General features: G+C 45.4%; 1 protein-coding gene across 2 annotated transcripts in view; it reads right to left on the bottom strand.

Moving 5' to 3' along the window:
• Positions 1-18960, bottom strand: part of znrf3 (zinc and ring finger 3) — a 62334-nt gene extending 43374 nt beyond the window's left edge. The window contains exon 1 of one of the 2 annotated variants that reach the window (XM_070965274.1): positions 18510-18960. In XM_070965274.1, coding sequence (XP_070821375.1) covers positions 18510-18740 — 231 coding nt within the window. In that variant the 5' untranslated portion in view covers positions 18741-18960. The remainder of the gene's footprint in view (positions 1-18509) is intronic. The other variant, XM_070965275.1, reaches the window with a different exon arrangement.
• Positions 18961-20223: the final 1263 nt, after the last annotated feature.

The raw sequence follows: 20223 nt of genomic DNA, 5'->3' as shown, positions 1-20223 counted from the left end.
ACACACACACACACACACACACACACACACACACACACACACACACACACACACACACACACACACACACACACACACACACACACACACACACACACACACACACACACACACACACACACTCGCTCGCTCGCTCGCTCACTGTCCCTCCACACACACCAATAAAAGGGGGGTGGGGCTGCAGTGGTGATCGGACAAACACTGTTCTTGGAACTCTGCCGAGCAAGGCTATTGTGCAGGCGCGCGGTAAAGAGACAGAAAGGTTGGGGAGGGGTGGGGGTGGCGTCAAGGTTGCTTCAATGGCTGGCTCCATCAGTGGAGATAAAAGGCAGAAAGGTGCTGGGCCAAGTTGAGGCCTGGCCTAAGTGGTGGAAAACGATTTGAAGGGAAGGTGAGGCAGGGTCAGAGAAAAGATGTGCAAGTGTAAATCTGAGTTCAAATAAGACTATTCCATTTTGGGTCTGGGTCTGTTGAAATCAGAGTCCGACCAATGTCATCAAATCTTTTCCCCTTCTCTTCCGTTTTATTATCAAAGCAAATATGCAATATAACCTTAATGACTATCTGAGTGTCACTCTTTTGAGTCACAGTTGAGTTATTTTTTATTGTTTTTGTAGCTTCATGTTGAAAGCTAAACCTGAACAGATCTGATAAAGGCTTTGAGAGGATTCAGGAGTAAGCAGATTTGATACTGGATTCAGATTTGATCATACCCTGTTGAACCTGGAAATCTGGGTGGAAAAGGAGCGTTCAATGGTCAGAACTACTAACTACATGAAGACAAGTTCATGTGGAGTTCTGTTTAGCTTTTCAACTGTGAACCCCGTGATTACTGAAAAAAAGGAGCAGGAAAGGAGCAGAGTGCCCACAGTTATCTGGCGTGCATGTATCCTTTTACGAGTCACCTCAGGGCCGCATGGACCAAAGGTCTGGGTGTGGATTCATGTCACCCGGCCATTCAGTCCCCCTCATCTCTAACCCTGTCAACCCACACCACCGCCTGAGGACAGGGTCTGTGGATTTCATACATTCCACTGTGGGAGGGGACACTCTTTAGATTCTCCCACTTAAGCGGTTTTGATTTTCAAGATTTCATAAGATTTTCTAGTTGCCTCTGAGAAAACCGACTAAGAAAACAAAAAAATAACGTACCCCAAACACCATGAAAACAAGTTATTTAGGACTGTGGGCGTATTAACCGCTCTGTAAATATTACCACAACATCAGCATCAAATACAGGCAGAGAAAGTGGCATAAACCTGACTGTCATGGCCTCATCACTCCACCCCTTGCAGAGCATGCAACTCTGCAGAAATGCATGCTTGTGCCCTGGCCAACAGAACATTTCCTTTTTTTGCTGCAGGAGCAAAATAAATAGTTTACATGAGGGCAAGGGGAGAGAAAAGTAAACTTTAATTGGTGTGGAAATAATTCCATTACCATATAGCTCTTTATAAAGGGTGATTTGTTCTTCTGATTGCTCCAGAGAGTGTTTATGAAGTCACTGTGGGATCAGCCTGGGCCCAGGGGCAAGGCCAGCCACCAGAATTCCTCCTCCGAACATTTGTTTAGCAGCAGGCCGAGTGCAGAGCGGTGCACAAACGCAGTATTGTTCCTCCTGTTCTCGCTGGCCGCGTTGCCAGAGGTAGGAGCTGACGGGCCGGAGAGAGAAGGGGAAGGAGAGCTGTGGGGTCGAGGGAATAAGCAGACCCTGGGGATAACCGCCCCTGAAGAGTTAAACATCAAACCCGCTTTACACACAAGCACTTCCTGCCATCAGCGTTACCAAGGCCGCTTTGAAAAGGTAATGGCCAACTTCTAAAGATCAGGTCATTTCACAGTCAAGAGGGCTGTTCCAACGCTGAGTGGTCAGAGCCTTTCCCTCTTCCCTCCCCTCCCCTCCCCTCATCTACTCTCTTCGGCACGTTGTGGCTTATAAATTATACAATCAAAGCCAACTAGGTCCTCCCACATCCATGTCTTTGTATGGGGATATTTGGAAGAGATTTATCTGCCCAAGAGTTCATGACTCTAGTGTTATAAACCTCTAGGGATCCATGTTATTTGATTTGTTTTTTATTAGAAACAAGGAACCACTTAGCTGGCTATAACCTCTGGGGCATTTGGCTCCACATCTAAGAGGATTGCAGGTTGCAAACCCTTTGCAGAAACAGGACGGCCATGGCAAATGCTGTCTCTGAAGAAGAAAAGCAAGCTGGACAAACTATGCAAAGTTATCGTAATTCAGACAGAAATGTCACAGAAATGGCAGCTAATGCTAGAAGAAGAGCGTTGGGTGCACGTGATGAACTTGCAGATTTGACAAATTGTATGGCAATAAATATGAGCGATACAGCAGAAATCACCATGTTTGAGGGATAAGAGAAAATGTGTACTGGAACGTGTCTGTGATTTATTTTTAAAACCCAATCTGGCGGAGCAGTTACTGTGAACCTCCACCTCTGTGTGTGTATTGAGCAGGGAGGCATTTGTTGGGTAAGACTTACTCTCTTTGACAGGCAATACAGACCTTTTGAAATGCATAATCAGCATGATGAAAATATTAAAAAGACAGAGGTAGGAGGGTCAGGGAAGGTCTGTCTGTCACTGCTTCAGCCAAAATTAACATACGCTTTGCTATGACACCTTTAAGATGAATACCTAATTCTGAGCATCCAACGATGATGAAGGCTTTAAGAGGACGATCGCATATTCAAATAGCCTGGCAAGTCTGGCCTATTTTTGCATATGAAATTCCAGTGCAACTAAGGGTCGGGACCTCTGGGTCCTTAAGGAAAGAATGTGTGACTTGAAATGGAAGACTAAAAGGGCTGCTCGCATCCCCTGGCCTCCCAGCTGGGAGGACAGCATGCGGATCAAAGAGGCTCTGTGAATCTTCAAGAGGGGCGACCGGGATAAACTTGGAGGGCATGTGAAGGGTCTCGGAGAGCCCCCGCTCTTCGTGCATTGCGTGTGGAAGGCCCATCTTCTCCTTGGAACGTTTACAGCTTCTCCTTGTTTCGTTAATAATTCAAAAAACATGAAAAGACCACAGCTAGTCTCAGCCATTAGAGTCCCCAGGGTGTGCTGCTAGCATGTGTGAGCGTGAGTCACACAGTCCAGTGAGCTGTGCGTTTACCTCACGTTTGTCTTGGCCAGCTGTGCTGTGCTGTATTAGAGCTGGACAAGGAATGATGAAACCTCTTGTGACAGCCATGGCAGCTCCCTTCTCTTCCAAAATGCCCTCCGTGGACATACAAACGGCATAAAAAAAAAAAGAAAAAAAAAAGCCTGGCTTAAACCATATCCCCACCGCCGTCACATCAGCATGAAGCAATACTGGTAAAAATTCAAAATCACAGAAAATCAAGCATCTGTAAACCAAACATCCAGCCCTAACCATGTAAAATCATCCAAACACAGGTGGGGGTTGCACTTGGTGCTGCAGGCCCTTGGCTCCCAGGTAAACCTGTGTGTATAGGTGTACCTGGCATGTCACAATAACAAAGGCAAATGCAGAGAACAGACTGTCTTTTGTAGCTGGAACCAGGACGACCAGCATCCCCTGTCAGGCTTCTACCCCTATGAGAGAGCTGAAGTCTCCCGACCTCCAGCACCTAGACTGCCAGCCAGCCAGGGCCCGGCCCGGAGAGGCCTGTCATCACTACCACAGAGGCCTCTATTCATCCCAGCAAAGACAAAGACAAAAGTGTACAACAGCCATCCAAGGCATCCCAAGCATCCAGATATCCACCAGCGATATCATTTTAGGCTTTTGTGAGCCTGTGCTTTGGTTTACCAGCCGTTCTCTCACCAACATCCCTGCTCTTCGTTCCCTCCAGGATTCATCCCTGCTGAGGTGCAGGGACCTCACATGCACTGCACATCCTTGCAGCAAAATGAAAGGTTTTACACATTTACTTTACACCAGGTGTCAGGCATAGGAGTGTCTGAGCGGCGATAGCCGACACGGCTGAACAGGTGAAGACAAGAAGAGGAGCGAACAAACCTTGAACTTCATCAACAAACAAACAAATCCAAAGACAGAGAGACATTTCTGTTTGCACTGTTTGATAAGAAAACCACTTCTGTCACTTCTGCGCTATGGTAAGGAAAATAATAAAAAAAAAAAAATGTATGAAGGCAGGAGTTTCAATGACAGCGGGGCTGACATTGTTCAGAGTTAACACAGTGTTCCCATGGCAGACCCTTCCGGTCTGGCGCTCCTCTGGCCACTCTGAGCCCCTGAATTCGGCAGTGAAATCTCCACCTGGTGATAGCATCAGCTGCCCAACCACTACCCTCCACCACCACCCCCACGCCTTCTCTCGGGCATGTGTGGCGGCCACTGATAAAAGAATTGTAGATAAGAGGAAACACAAGCTGTGATGAGGAACACATTGCTGCCAGGAGAACAGAACAGAGCAGAACATCAGCCCAGTGGAAAGGAATGAGGAGGAGAGATAGAGGGGGTGGGGGTGGGGGGTGGGGGGGGGGCACGGAGACAAGAAGAGAAGAAGCAGTGAGAGAAGAGACTGAGAAGGAGGCGAGAGAGAATCTGAAAATGATTAAAGGAGAACGCTGGGTAGAGCAGAAAAGCGAAAGCTGTTGTGTGTCCCCAGGCTAAAAAAGGAGAGAAGAGGAGGTTCTGTCAAACAGAACTTAACAATAATAAATATGAATAGCCAAAGAGTTAAAGGACAAGTTATTCTATACAGTATAGTGTTTCTAAACCCAACCAGCTCTTGTGAGATTTGGGACACATGCGGTTTGTCGTAAAAACAAACAAAAAGTGGCTGCAATCAAGTTCACAGACAAGTACCCATAAATACAACATGAGAAGTAGCATAAGTACATAGAACTGTGTCCAAACAAGGATATTACTGCGCAGACCAGCACTTCCTCTGCCACAGCTTGGTGAGACTGAAACATCATCTAGCTGGTTTTAAAAATAATGCTTGAATAAATAAAGAAAAATTGCATTTTGAGAGGAAGTGCTGTCACGCTGTTTCTGCAAATCAAGTAAAAGGCGACAATAATAGACTATAAGCAATCGAAAACTCCATCAGCTCACAAACCTCCTGAAGACACGAAGCACTCCTCCGCTGTTTACAGTTCAGTTCTCTGGAAAACAAGCGTGAATGTAAATAAATCTGAGCTGTTGACATGGGCTGAGAGTGGAGGGGACAGGTGCCACGATGACACCAGCGACCTCCAGGGGATGTATGCATCCCATAGCGGTGTCTCCTTTCAAGATGGACACCGGAGGGGACAAACCAGTTGGTCCGTCCAGGGGTGTGAGCACAGCAGCGGGTCACTCCGCTACAGCCCGGGAAACGCCCGCAGCTTAGGCAACACTTAGCGTGCATTGTTTGGGGATCTTTAAGCGTATAGTCACATTTCTGTCCCTCCCAAGCCTGAAGTATAAAAATCATTTCTGGTTCTCTCTTTGGTCTTATTTCTCTTCCTATTTCCATATTATTTTGGGGAGAACTGCTCTCTTTGAAGCTTTCTTCTCTGCTGCGCCTAGTGTAAGTGAGGCTGGATACAAGCAGCACTGGCATGCTTAAAATGTAAACTAACATATATAGCTCAAAAGAATCTATTGGCCCGCATTTGACCAAGTACACCCTGCTCCTGGCCAGGCTCCCTCCTATTGGCTCAGAGTCAACGTTAAGTGTCCTGCTAATCCAACAGTTGTCTGGCTACGCTGAAAGTCACCTCTGAGTCCAGCTCTAGCGCTCGTGTCAGGAATCCACAGGCTCTTTGCATACCGCGTGGCCGGATATCCTCTAGTTAAAGAGTGCCCTCTAAAAGCCGGGGCCATGTGTTAGTCGACTGGGGAGGGTGGCAAGGGGTATGGGGTGCTTCTTGGGGTGGTGGCGAGGATGTACAGGCAGTGCTTAAAAGGCCTTTAGAGTGACATCACCATCACTTTGAGCTGACACAAAGCGGCGAAGTGAGAGAGGAGCGTTCAGGTTCCACAGAAACCAATCCATTTTCCTGCAGGTCCTCGGAGCCGCGCGCTGCACCGGCTAAAAGTGCAGTTGCTCCTGCTCTGAGCCCGCAGATCTGTGCATCTGTGAATGGCTTTTGTGTTGCTGCCGGGGCAGAACAAAGTGAGTTCAGGTTACTGCACTCCTCCCGTTATTGGCCCACATTGTCTCTAATTATTCTAGCAAACATTGACACAGCATGTGTGGTCTCACATTTATACCCCCTCCCCCTTCCCCTCCCATGCTTAACAGAGAGAGAGAGAAGACACAGAGAGAGAAAGAGGGCAGAAAACAGACAGAAAGGACTTCTAAAAGGAAGGAGACAAAGAAATGTACTTGTATTCACTGCTTTGTAATTCATCATGACGCAATTATGAGCGAAATTGCTTTTAGGTGTACTGAAATGCTTTGCTTGTTTTCTTGTTTCCGTGCCTGTGAAGAGAACGCAGTGAATACTCAGGGGCTTTCCCTCACCTTTCTCCCATGCCACCTCAACTCATCAGAGAACAAATGCACCATGCCAACTCAAGCTTTTAATACACGAGCAACCGCGACCAACCAACAGGGGGGTCGGGTGCAGAACAACAGTTTTCTCGGATGCAATAACCGAAAACAGTTGCGACTTTAAAGCTCAATCCCACACTCTAATTTGAATTCTGAAGCTTTCCTGTTGCCTGGGCCCTTCCAACTCCAGCTTTTGCAAAACAATAATTATGACGAATGTATGCATCAGTAGCTTACCAAATCCTCTGTCCATGAGCTTAGCTTGAGGCAATGCTGCAGAAAGGCTGACCCAAATATGGTACATGTGGTTGCCAATAGGAAATAGCTTAAAGTTAGGCACCAGGATGGTCTGGTGTAAAATCAAATCACTGAAATTTAGAGATGGTCGGAACAGGCGAGCTTACTTGCTGTAAAATTGGCCCTGACCTGCATCTGGTAGCAATGCAATAGAAAACATCAGTGAAGTGTGAAGCCAATACTGTAGAATTCACATAAAAGCCTTTCTGAGCAGATCAATCGCAGATTTTTACTGGAAGCCATTTGAGCAAATGGACTGACTCATCTGTCGGGAAGCAAAACACTGTTCACTTTCCTGAAGATGGGTTTTGATTAGCAATGCTGGATTCAGATTTCTGAGATTTGATAAAATCATCATGTTCAGCAGATCAAATGTGAATTACTGACTGACTGAAGCTGCAGTCAAGATGAGCAGACTGCTGTACGTTAAAAGAAAAGTGTAGCTATGTTAGCTCCATGTGCCAAACAAAGTGTCAAGACCACAGAACCGCAGTACGCCAGCACACTACAAAGCATTATACTGAAGCCTATACCCACAACCCAAATTCTAAAGGAGCTGGGACGCCGTGCAAAAGGTAAATAAAAACTGAACGCAAAACAAATCATTTGCAAACTGACTGTTTTTACTGAACATGGTTTTGAGAAGTGTTCCTGAGTCCATGCATTAATCTCCTTCATACAATCATGTGTTCACAAAGCATATCCAACCATGATACTATCACCTGTTACCAGTAAACCTGTTTACCTGTGGAATGTTCCAAACAGGTGTTTTTGGAGCATTCCACATCTTTCCCAGTCTTTCTTGCTCCTGTCCAAACTTGTATGAAAAGTGTTGATGGAATCAAATTGAGAATAAGCAGATGTGCAGTTTTTTGTATGGTTCAATTGAGCATATGTCAGAAAGGATTATCAAATTATCAAATTTTGCTTTATAGATGTTTTCCACAGACATTCAGTTTTTTGGAATCGGGGTTGTACATCATGGTCAGGCAGTATCCTGAAGTCCTTTATATATTCGTGTGGATGAAGCTTGAGTTTCTGTATGACAGTCTTTGTCTGCTCAGCAACAGCTACAATAGATGCATCTGTTAACATCCATTTCTATGACTTCCAAACCAGCTGATACCTATCAGCACCTCAAAAGCTCACTGATTAACTCTCTATTGCATAAGTAAATCTACAATATATAAATATGAGATCCTCCTGCATCCATTATATGACAAAGAAAGATGCTTCAAACCGACTGGTGAGGCCACTATCCAAATCTCAGAGCCACATCCCTGGGATGTGTTTACTTCGAAATGCCTGCGGGATGCATGTCACCCCAGGGGTGACAATTTGACTGTCTCATGCCTGTGGGATGCAGACGGAGGAGCAAAGGGCTGCATTGGCCCGTCTTTTTCTGTCATTCCCATCTTCTCCCACTCGATCCGTCCTTTCTCTCAAAACAGCATTCTGAGAAACTGGATTCCTTGACATGTCTAAGGACAACTTATCATTAACAAGCCAAGAGTGTTTGGACAAACTACACATACACTGTCAAGCACAGAATAGCCGATATCTGCTTAGAGCCTCTTTTAAAAATAGCTAAAAATGAAAAGTGCAGCTTTTACATTGACATATGACAGAAGGCTGAATCTGGATAAATACAGAAGGGGTGAGACTGAGAAAGCCCAGTGACATGAAAAATGACGTGCTCCATCTCACTACACAAAAAACAATTTGATCGTTCCTTCCCATTTTCTCTCATATTACTGACCTATAATTTAAATTGAAAAAAGAAAAAAAAAAGTTGACATTTCTTCTTGACAGCAACATGCAGGGACAATGAGGGGTGAACAGATGGATTGCAAGGGTACTGAAATGGACACAGCTGGACAGGAGTAATTGTCATGACCTCATATACACTCAGGTTCACATTGAACCAGGGTGGTTTGCAGGTGTGTGTGTGTGGGGGGGGGGGGGGGGGGGGGCGGTACCAGGACTGCCCGAGGGCGGATATAATTTGCATGATGAAAAATGTCATACCCATTAACTTATAAGTCTTTCAAGATAGTCTGCACATCTCTACTCCATTTGCACCTTTCTATCTCACTCATCAGGACAAGACATCTGCTGTAAATGCTATACTGAATGGACTGAAATACCTGCGTTCTCTCTACATTTTTCAATCCGAGTCATTCATAAACTGAATACCTGCAGGCAGACCTAATCCAATATTTAAGTTTTCCTATTGTACAACAAGGCACAAACTGAGGATAAAGTGGGTCAACATTAATAATTGTAAGAAACATTTATATAGCCTAAAAAGTTCTGCATTAAGAACGCTGCAAACTGAAAATAGAAGCAATGCGATTATTAACTCACAGCAGAACCGCCTGCTTATCTCACTCATACACAACATCAGAGTGGAAGCATTTGTACGAAACTGCCAGCTACGATTAATTTAGTTCATGATGCTGTGCAGTGCATCCACTGATGATGCATCAGGAACAGGTGCCAATGTTTTAACAGGGTGTATCTGAGCGTTACAACAGCTGGCACACTTGTAGCACAGCTCAAATGAAACCGGCTTTATAAACTGATTTCAATTAAATACCTCTTTTAATTATGAATTAAAGCACTTAAAATTATTTGCCAACGGCACATTGTGCAGAACGCTGCTTGTAAAGCCATGGACATAGCGCTCAAACCATTTGATGATTACTTTGTTGGTTAATGAAGTTAGTTAACAGGAAGTTATAATTGCATATATCAATTACAACTGTTTAGTCACTCCTCAGGCAGAAAGGACAATGAACAGGTGTAAGCCACTTCTCCATCATTTTCTGGCCTTTTACACGGTGAACAATTAATTGAAAAATGGACTCAAGCTATGAAATGATAGAGAAAACAAAAATAATTGCAGGCCTAGTTCTGGTATGAACTGTGTTTTGTCTCTATCCATTCAAGTACAGACATTAGCTGGACGGTCTTGTGATCCTCATGAGCTGCAACAGTCTACATGCTCGAAACAACGAGGTCTCTTCTTTACAACCACCAACAAAGGCTCTGAGCAGCAATCCTGAGTTTCGCGTATGACCCGGGACGCAGGAGCTAAAAGGCTGACCTCAGCACGAACTCCAAATAAATAAAGTCCAGCTGTTTACCACTAATTTAACATCGAAGGGGCATAAAATCACAAAACAAGGTCGAGGAGAAAGAAGTTCAATCAGAGGCATGCAAATAACCTTTGGCAAAGCGAACCAACAACAGTGAATTATTGCCATGTGCGTTCAGCGAGGGAGATACTGTCCTGCAGCGCGTGCCTCTACACTGTCATGGGAGCTGTCAATGAGTTATCGAGCTGACGATCATGCAAGCATTTTGAAAGAATCTGTGGTCATGCTTGGCTTAACACACATGACAAGGGAAGTACATATATACACTCTTTGCCTCACACACACAGGTCCTGTATAAACTTTACAAAGAACAGCCAGCTCTGTTCCACCTGTTCTGTTGTGTACTTAAGAAACGCCCAGTGGATTAACCCATCTGCTGAAATCAGATAAAAACCGTTTCCCGTTCCGAGTCCTCCATGGAAAACATAAATAAAACTTTTTTTCACGAGGATCCTTACATTAGCCTTGCTCCAGGAAGTGACCGAACACCTACGCCTGAGAGGGGTTCTAAACTCTCTGGCTTCCACTGAAAACTCAAAGTATTTTTCTCACCGTGCTTGTGCACAGGAACACCTCCACCTTTATTTGTATGGGAGCGGATTTAGCTCGAAGGCCTGCAATTACATCATCGTTCAGGTTTGCAACGCCGCATATCAGGGCCGGCATTACTCAGAGAGGCCTTTGAAGAGTTTGGCCCAGCCCTCTCGCTCTCTCTTCTTCCCTCTCCCCTCCACCACTCCCCTTCAGCACTGCCTTTGATGTTAGCGCGTGGAGCTGCGCCGAGCATCGCGGCCTCCCAGGCTTCCCCGCCTTGCCTGATCCTATCTGCTCAGGCGGCACATTCATGTGGTTTACACCCGCAGCACGACTCCCAGCAGCTATTCACCAGCCCTCCAGGCCCCTCCCTGATCAGGGTCCAGGGGCTGGAGAGGGACGCGGTATAGCCTGAGGTGCCAAGAGGGGTCAAGGGGAAGGATAGGAGGAATTGTGGAGGCTTTATCAAAGCCAAAGGCTCTACTACAGAGCTGTTATTTGCATGGCATGTTAGTGAAGGTACTGCATTTGTAGAACCATGAAAGGAAAAGTTACACCTGACCCTTGGGGACTTCTCTTAAGAGCCGAAATCAGAATGCACTGGCGAAGGTTTTACTCCTACAACTACAGAAGCAGTGTAATGCAGAAGCTAAGATTTGTGTGCAACTGCACTGAAAAATGAGCTATCCTTCAAAAATAAATATTCAACTTTGAGAGAGTAGCAGCAAAAAAAAAAAAAAAAAAAAAGACTCAACAGAAAACAGAAAACCCTGTGTCCCCAATATCTTCAGTATACCCATGATACAGGGACAACATGAAAAGAAAGCCAATTTTTCATTTCGAAAATCTAGGGCGCATCTTTAACAACAGGAAGAGGAGGAGGTGGGAAGATGAGTGATATATCTTCAGTGTAGAGCTAAAAGATGTACAGCACTCTACCAGACAAAAAGAAATGTGGAGAGAACCCAGCTTGTTCTCATCTGACCGAGCAAGCCCAATCCATCATACCTCTGGCCCCATTGTGTTACAGCCTGGATCCTCCTCATTACTGGAACAACTACCTGCACACACACATGCAGTGTAGGATGTAGGATGAGAGGGTTGGGGTGGAGATAAATATGAGGCGGTTGGTGCTTCCACCTGAAACTGATTTGTCCCCATCTGGTACCCCTGTAAATGACCTTTGCCACAGTTGTGTTGGAATCCATTAAAGGAAACAAAAGAGGGGAAATGAAAAATGGCAGGGTTTCTGACAGAAGGCCTGTCAGGACAACCCTCACAACATTAATATGATGCATTAGGCCAAAGGTGATCATGTGCACAAAACCAGTAATGGCTTCCTTGAAAAATAACCATTGAAATTGCAACTGGGGCTAAAACTTGTTGGCATGAATCAAAATGACAAGAGGGTAGAGGGTCATCTCACATATGTTTTTTCAGCGTTAGAGACTGGTAATTATGTGTAAAACCTAAATTAAAAAAAAAAAAACAGAATGCAATTATTTGCAAATGAACTGCGTTTAGTGTTGCTGAGCCCATGCACTAATCTGCTTTATCCAATCATGTGTTCACAAAGTGGTGAACCTCTCTCCATCCTCGCTTGTGAACGACTGAGCATTTCCAGGATGCTCCTTTCATACCCAACCATGATACTATCACCTGTTACCAACCTGTTTACCTGTGGAATGATCCAAACAGGTGTTTTTGGAGCATTCCACTACTTTCCCAGTCTTTTCTCAATGAAGCTGATGAGGTCAAACATTAAATATGTTGTCTTGGAGGAGTTTTCAGCATACATGTCACTATGGATCAGCAACTGATCAACATCCTGTTTTATTTGGCTTTCACACAGCATCCCTGCTTTCTTAGGTTGGTCTGGGGTTGTACACGAAAGGTAGAACTCTGAACTCTGTCTTCTTGAATTTGGGGGAATGGGACACATCTTTGACATGATGCGAAGTCCTCTCCTTTCATGAAAACAAATATGAGCGGTAAGAGGACTGAGGGGACAAGGATCAAAGTATATTGAGAGGTAGGAGGAGAAGAAGCAAGATGGAACATCGTGCTCAGAATGAAATGGACTCCCTGCGCTGCTACCTTCCTAGTCTATTGGCAAAAAACGTACAACAAAAGGGGAGGCTGGCGTCGTGGCCTTCCACGGTTAGTCAGCACATTCCTGGCTGACAACAAAGCATGCCTCTGCCTGGATGAGCCACTGTGAGCATTGTCATTTCATAACCCTCGACCCCTTAGCCTTTGTTTTGCAGACCCTCTGTGCCGGTGGATAAAAATATGGGCTGAGGGGATGGACCGGGCCTTTCAGCTTTCAGCGCTGTTTCATCAAACGCAGACAGACACACCAGGGGATAGTCAGAAAGAAAAAAAGAATCTCCTATCTGGACTCTTTTTCATCTTTGACTCATTACAAATGTGTTTCAACAATAACCAGAGTGGAAACGGGCGGAACAAAAAACACTTTTTCACCTGTCAAAGTGTGATGTTCTCTTATGGTGCATTTCCCAGCACTCATCAGAGAAAAATCACAGCCTCAGGGCAGAGCTGAATTAACATTTCCTCATCATTGGAGTGTAAAGCAGAGGACAAACACAAAGTGTTCATACAAATGAACTTGGACACATAATCAATAGCAGATCAGGAGCAGAGCGTTATGAGGGAATAGGGTTCCCCTGGGACAGGCCTGGATACTGGAGAGAGAGCAGCAGCAAGCACCAGCGCTGACTGCTAATCTCTCTTAGAGCGGAACATCAAAGATCGACTCAGCCACTCAGCCCAGTGGAAACTAACATAGCTACTGGGGCCACCAGTACCAACATGCACTTGCTCCAGGTGGAGCTGTGCAGTGAGAGGCACAGAAGACCAGAGCTGGGACTGCTGGTTTGAGACAGTGTGGCCAACTAAAGTAGGCCTGGACAAGTACTGAGAGATCCAACGGGTTTCAAGATTGATGCATATGATTGTGGGCAATCAGTGCTTTCAGTTTAATGCTAAAAATAGAACTCAGTCGTTTTCCTTCTCAGGATTTCATATATCTGCTGAGAGACTGCCACAAAATTAGCTGCTGCTCTTCAGTCAATTTACAGAAATTTAACCATTTAAAAAATGTAACGATCATTTCAAGTAATTCAGCAGGTAAAAATGCCAGATATTAGCTGGTTCCTGCTTCTCAAAAGCAAAGATTTGCAGCTTTTTCACATTTTAGAATCAATTCAATGTCTTCAAGTTTTTTCATTGTTCTCCAGATATATTACGCAATTTCAAGATGTTACCTTGGTATCTGGGAATATGAAATGGACCAGTGTCATTATTTTTTGACTATTCATAGGCTAATGATTATCTGATTATTAGTGAGTTGACAGTAAAGTTGCAGGAAATGAGGGAAGAGAGAGGTGAGGAATGATATGCAAAAGGTCCAGGCACTGCAAATTTGCAGCTCATGGTTGGCATCCGAACCTCTGAGACCACCAGGGTACCCCCATACAAAGGAAGTGTCACCAACTCATTAGGACACATTACTTAAGAAATGGATGCAACTCTCACTTGAAGTCACTCACGTGCAATTCATGACAAATTTTGGCTGCATCAAAAAGAGCAGACTGATGGTGGGGGGTGAGAGTGTGTGTGTGGGAGGGGGGTGTTAAGCAAGAGAAAGAGAAAAACAGTTTAGTCTGTTCTATTCCGAAAAGGGGAGAAACGCAGCCTCAAATTACTTTGGCCAGGACATGAAAGTGAAACAGGGTGGCGGTTAAGAGACGATAGCACTTAAAATACAGCTGCGACCGCCAAGCCAATAAATGGAAAAAAGTAGGGAGCAGCACTTTTAACCTTTTAAACCAGCGTTTGTGTACTGCTACTGTTGCTTTGGCGCTGGGAGTGGCCCGGTCCCTGGCACCTCCCGTCTGGGACCGGCCCATTATGGCCTCTTGGGGTTTCCAGCCTGTGGTGAGAAAGCGCGCTGGATGCCTTAAACCACTAAAGCTCTCATTATAGTCTAAATGCAGCGCGACACAACTCTTGCCAGCTCCTAGGTAGGAGCTCCAGTATTTAAGCTCATCGTTGTCTTAGCTGAAAACCACCACTTTCCCCCTGTGCATCCAGTCAGGAAAAAAAACTGCCACTTTCAAAGAACCACATCATGAAGTCTCCCAGCTATAGTTACTGGCACTTCATGAACATGGAGATGAAGTTAAAAGGTGAAACAGCTCATGGGTGTTGGGAAACTATAGCCTCTTCTTCCTGACACTGGATTCAGGGGATGTCCCTGTCTCTGTGTCCCTTCTGAGAGGAAGCAGGCAAAAGCCACATTATTCCCTCTGGTTCTGGCCGACGACACTGTGAGTTCCATCTGGTCCTCTCGGTGCCCCTGCCACGTCCCTGCCTCAGCTCCTCACTCACATGCTGACAGCATGGGCCCGCTGGAAATCAGAGGCAGATGTGCGCTCGTGCAGAGCATCGCAGCTCATCTCGCTACAGGAAAGACGATTTGGCGTCAGGGACACAACAGTGAATGATGAGCAGCAGATGGTGTTTCCCTTCGCATCAAATGCGTACTAATCAGGAGAGCTGCGTGTACCCTGTCAACAATGATGTGAACGTGAAAAACATGGTGGCTAACGAGTCTGACTGAGTGTCCTGCATTGCAAGGCCATTCCAGAAGTTAGATTGCATCTAGAAGCAAAGTGCTTTATCAGATGGCTTTGTTAACCCCTGCTGATGTAGATGTCACCTGCGTGACTCAACCAGGGGATGATTTGCTCATGTCATCATCGCCCTGCATAACAGGCTTAACTCCACTCAAAACTGCTGCTAGTATGTGGAAAGGTATAGCGAGGTGACCCTAACTTTTAAGTCATGTAAAATATGACGCCAAAACACTGAGTGCTCTAAGTCCAAGTCCTCGAAATGACTTCACTTCTATGGGCCCTTTTACCAGGCTCTCTTCATTGCAGCTGTCTAATCAGGAAGTATTTAAATCTGGGACAATAGGTGAATCCAATTAAGTACCTTGCAGGATGGGCAACCTGCACCAGTCTTTTTGGCAAAAATCTGAGATTAGAGCCACTGGCTGTAAATACACTCCTAAAGTCACCTTCGGGAAATGCCTGGTGAGACGCACACAGGCTCACGTCCTGACAAAATGATTTAAGGAGACACTGATTACTTTACTATTACAGAGTAGAACTGTAGTAATCAGGGAACTGGCTTGGGAAGCCTGGGGTTTGGCACTGTGGCCAGATCAGCGTCGTCATGCTTCCCCCCTTAGAGCAGAGCGAGAAGCAAATTAACTTAATTTATTGTTTTTGGCCCCGGCAGCGTTTGCCACTTTTCGCGCTCTTCAGGCAGAGCTGAGCGGGCGTTAGCTTTGGGGAATTAGCAAAGACAAGTTGGGGAGTGTATGAGCGGTGATCGTGGTTGGGTCATTGCTCAGGAACGTTGCCAAGCCCCCCCCTTTCTCCTATATTTGAACCCATACCTGCTGAGGTCTGGTCATTACTGTACACGCAAGGTAATGCAAACCCCTCTGGGCACTGTTCAAACAGCAGAAGAGAGGACCAGAAGGCCCCATAAACCTCAGGCAGAGCCAATTCACTGAAGGCTCAAACCTTGACAGCAATAAGTGTGGAAAGTGCACTGGTTGCAGAGGTCACTGCAGACAACTGAATGGACAACCTAAATATTTGTGTTAAACCCAACTCCAGCGTAAGACTAAATCTGTTACAACACCGCAGCAATTTCCCAACACGTTGCTGCAATGTTATTTCACAAGTATAGAATTTGCAAGTGGGAAATTTGATACCAGCTTAAAATTATACTCTTCAGGTTGTATGGCTGTCATTCATCGTCAGTTTCAACTTTCATAAATCTTTGGTAGAATATATGCTGTAAGAAATTCAAGACAGTGCGCCTTGCTGGACAAACTGGCCCTCATTATAGCCTGACAAAATATAAGCTGCCTCTAAGTGGTCAGAAGCAATGTTAGCAAAGAAAGCAAACCTAAATAGATGTGGTTTGCAATGTAAAGCTGAGGTCCGACATTTCTGTGCGGTTACAGAGTGGCGCCAAATGGCCATCACTGTGTATAAACAGGGGCCATTTTTGTGCTGAGTATCCCCTACTTTGATCCCCACATATCATCTTTCAAAGTAAGATTCTGCATTTTTTTTGAGGAAAACAAAAATGCATACGCGCACTGAAAAGATGCCGCTGTGTGGTTGATACGGACATTGTTACAGAGTGGCGAGGGATGGAGGGAGGATGCTACCAGATGTGCAAATTCAGTACCAGCACTAAGAAACAAAAAGACAAATGTGCAAAAGCATCGCTGTCTGAACTGATCTGGCTCACGATGTGCTGCAGAAATTCTACAACATAGTTGAGGTTTCTTGTGATGCAGGCCCACCAGACCACACTTGACGAAACATGGTGAACTTGATTAAACTCAAATGTGTATTTGCAGCATTTGAACACCCCCCATCCCTCAACTCGCTCTCCCCACAGGCTGCATTGTAACCTGGCCTCCCACCACAGACCAGTGATCTCATGCAGCTCAATGCTTTCTTCAGTCTGAGGTCACACTTCAGCAGCTACTGGCCTTTGCACAACAAATGAAGACAGATAACTCAAACATTTTCTGTGCTGCGGCAGGTGAGGCACGGCTCGCGCAGTGACACCCGACAGATTTCAACTCCTGGTGATGCAATATTCAACATTAACATCAGAAAAAGCCTTCACAGCGAAGCAGGATCCAATCAGTCACAACGGACTGAACTTATTGGCCCGCCCATAAACTTCATCCAAATGAACTTAATGTGCATTAGATGCGGTCTGGATTTTACAGATACCTCCGAATAAATTGATAAAACTTCAAAGGGTGGCGGGAAGGCGTGTATAAACTGACTGCTTCACATTCAAGTGGCCTCCAGTTATTCACAAAGAGCTGAAAGAGCTGACGGTCCCTCCATCACCAGCCGAGAACACACGGCATGCTCAGGCCAGGAAATAAAACATGAAACATTCAATCTTTGGCGCATGACTGGACCCCGAACTCTTAGCTGCCTCACAAACAGCAGCCAAGTGGATTAAGCAAGAATTAGAAAACTTCAAATAAACACTTGGCTCTGGAGAAAAGCTTCATATTTTAGTGACTTCTACTCGATCAAAGTCGGGTGGCTGATCCAAGCAGAGCCAGCCAAGCGCACTCATCATTTGTGGGAGCCAGGAAATAAAACGTGGAACACGGAGGCTTCTTCCATTATTACTCAATTCTTCTTCACATGTTTTACAAAAGCCTCACAAATAGTCACAAGCGAGCCTAAACCAAAAACACGCATCTTCACAGGCAGCGTCCATGACGGCTACGTAGTAACAGACAGCAAGCGGCGGGACAGTTCCCACACGGTCCGCTCCGGAAAAACAAACGTACTCCACGACTAAAACCAGCTTTTCGGATCCAAAAGAAGATACCTCCCAAAGCTCACCGCTGAAACGGATAATCGGTGGACACGGAGCGCGACCAGCAGCCTGGTGGCCCCGCTGCGCTTAACGCGTAAAGTCTACTGGGCGAAAGTTTGCTAACTTTCTGGAAGCGATGCGGGATTCGTACGTTTTTTTTAGGAAAACCGCTCCCGAACGTGTTTCTGAGGGAGGGCAGCGGGGTGTAAAGAGTGAGCTCCAGACATCAACAAAATAACCTGCAAGAGCATGTTTTCCCTGTGAATGAATTCCACAAGATAGGAGCCATCTTGTGACCGCATATGCTTGCAAGCCGAGTACCATCCTCACACCGCCTGCATACAGAGACACGCACGCACACACACATACACACACACAGACACTTGCACAGCATATACAACTCTTGTCAACCCCCCCCCCCCCCCCAGCCCCAGTGGAAAAAGTTTTAGGACGGGCGGCTTGGTAAAACCACACGCCGTGCCCCGGTAGGTGTTGCTCGGGGCTGCCGCTTGTCATTCCCCCGTAAGAAAAGACACTTCACACGTACTTGAACGATCTCCCCCTCCGCGCTGATCGTGGCTCCTGCTTTGGAGAACCGTCCTTGCAAGCCAGTCGTGTAAGTAGTGTAATCTCCATTGGGACTGGACTCGAACAGGACCACTTCCACAAAGGCAGTATCCTTGGCGAAAACGGTACCAAGAGAAGCGGCAATCACGAAGATCACCAGGACCACCGACTCGCGTACGCGATCTGAGCCTCTCCTTGGTAAAATCATCATCTTGCCGGCTGGATCTGCGCCGATCGGGACATAATTTCTCACGGATTAATTAATCGGGTGGAGGTAATTGAAATCAGGTCCTCGCGCGCTACGAGCGATGCGTCAAAAGGTTTCAGAATTGTGCAATAAAAGCTGAGCCTGGGCTCCAGCGTGTTTATTTCACCACTGCAAGCCTTGTCAATTACATTGCCTGCAAACGCTCCCTCTCCCTCTCTCTCTCTTTCTCCCTCCCTCCCTCTCTCTCCCTCTTTCTTTCTCACCCCCTCCTCCTCCTCCTCCCCCTCCACAAAGCGGATCTCCTTTGATCTCCTAACACGTGATTTTTTTTTTTTAGTTTTTTTTTCTCTCTCTCCCAAAAGGGTTATATCCCCACCCACCAATCTTTGTGACCCTCTCCTGTGCACTCCCCGCTCTGAAGTGCCAGCACTCAGTTAAGGAGGCGCCGCGGACTCCGCCGCTCAGGGGAAGTGGCGATTTATTGTATGAAAAATCTTGAAGTTGTGCGTTTAAGTTTGAGCTGATTCAGTTTTGCCGGGTTGATTGTCAAGCAGAAGCCATGCATTTAGCCATGGTGGAAACCCCTGGCCGCCCAGAGGCGTTTTTTCCCGAGTTTAACACGTTTTTGGCTTTCGTACCACCTTAAAACAAACACTACCCTCCTCAGGACGCTTCATGGTTTAACCGGGCTAATTTTTCAATCTGATTCTGATTTGATCACCTGCAGGTTACACACTGTTAGCAGTTTGCTTGAGTTTGACACGTTCATTTGGGGTCCGATATATCAAGATTTTACCTGTTTGTTTTGTTTTGTTTTTTTTTCTATCATAAGGAACTTTATGTGAAGTTTTCTGATGGGGAAAATCAACTTAATATTCCTCACAGTGCCTCTGCACGATACATTGACTTGCATTGACTTGCACATGCTGATGATGTTTCCACGCTTCTTTGGAATCACGCTCATCTTTTTTCTTATAAAACAGGCACAAACTATTGGCTTACATTCATTATCATACTTTAACTGACAGACAGTATTTGTCTCTGTTTCGTCTGTTCATTCAACATCATGTCTACTAAATACATCTCTCTATGTAATACATACAAATAACTGGTCATAATAGTTTAATGGTGCAGTTATTTTCAACACCCTCTCATGAAACGCCTTGCCATATCAATACAGGACAATAATCGTCACCATGTGCAGAATATTACCAGGCACTATCGTTGTATATAGGCCTTTAGATTTAGCATATGGTCCTGTTTTGTTTTTTTCAGTTAACATTTTAATTTCCATGTTTTTATTTTTTCTAATGTATCTCAGAGTCCATAATGTTGTATTGTATTGATAAAATACCAAACTTCTTTTACCTATATCCATCTATCTGTCTATTTACATCCAGAAGTTGGGACGCTGTGTAAAACATAAATAAAGACAGAATGCAATCATTTGCAAACTGTGTTGACCAACAATGGTGTTCCTGAGCCC

This window comes from Chaetodon trifascialis, chromosome 6, assembly GCF_039877785.1.
Source record: "Chaetodon trifascialis isolate fChaTrf1 chromosome 6, fChaTrf1.hap1, whole genome shotgun sequence".
NCBI lineage: Eukaryota > Metazoa > Chordata > Actinopteri > Chaetodontiformes > Chaetodontidae > Chaetodon > Chaetodon trifascialis.
The sequence above is the reverse complement of the archived record's forward strand: the minus strand, read 5'-3'. Positions and strand labels throughout refer to the sequence as shown.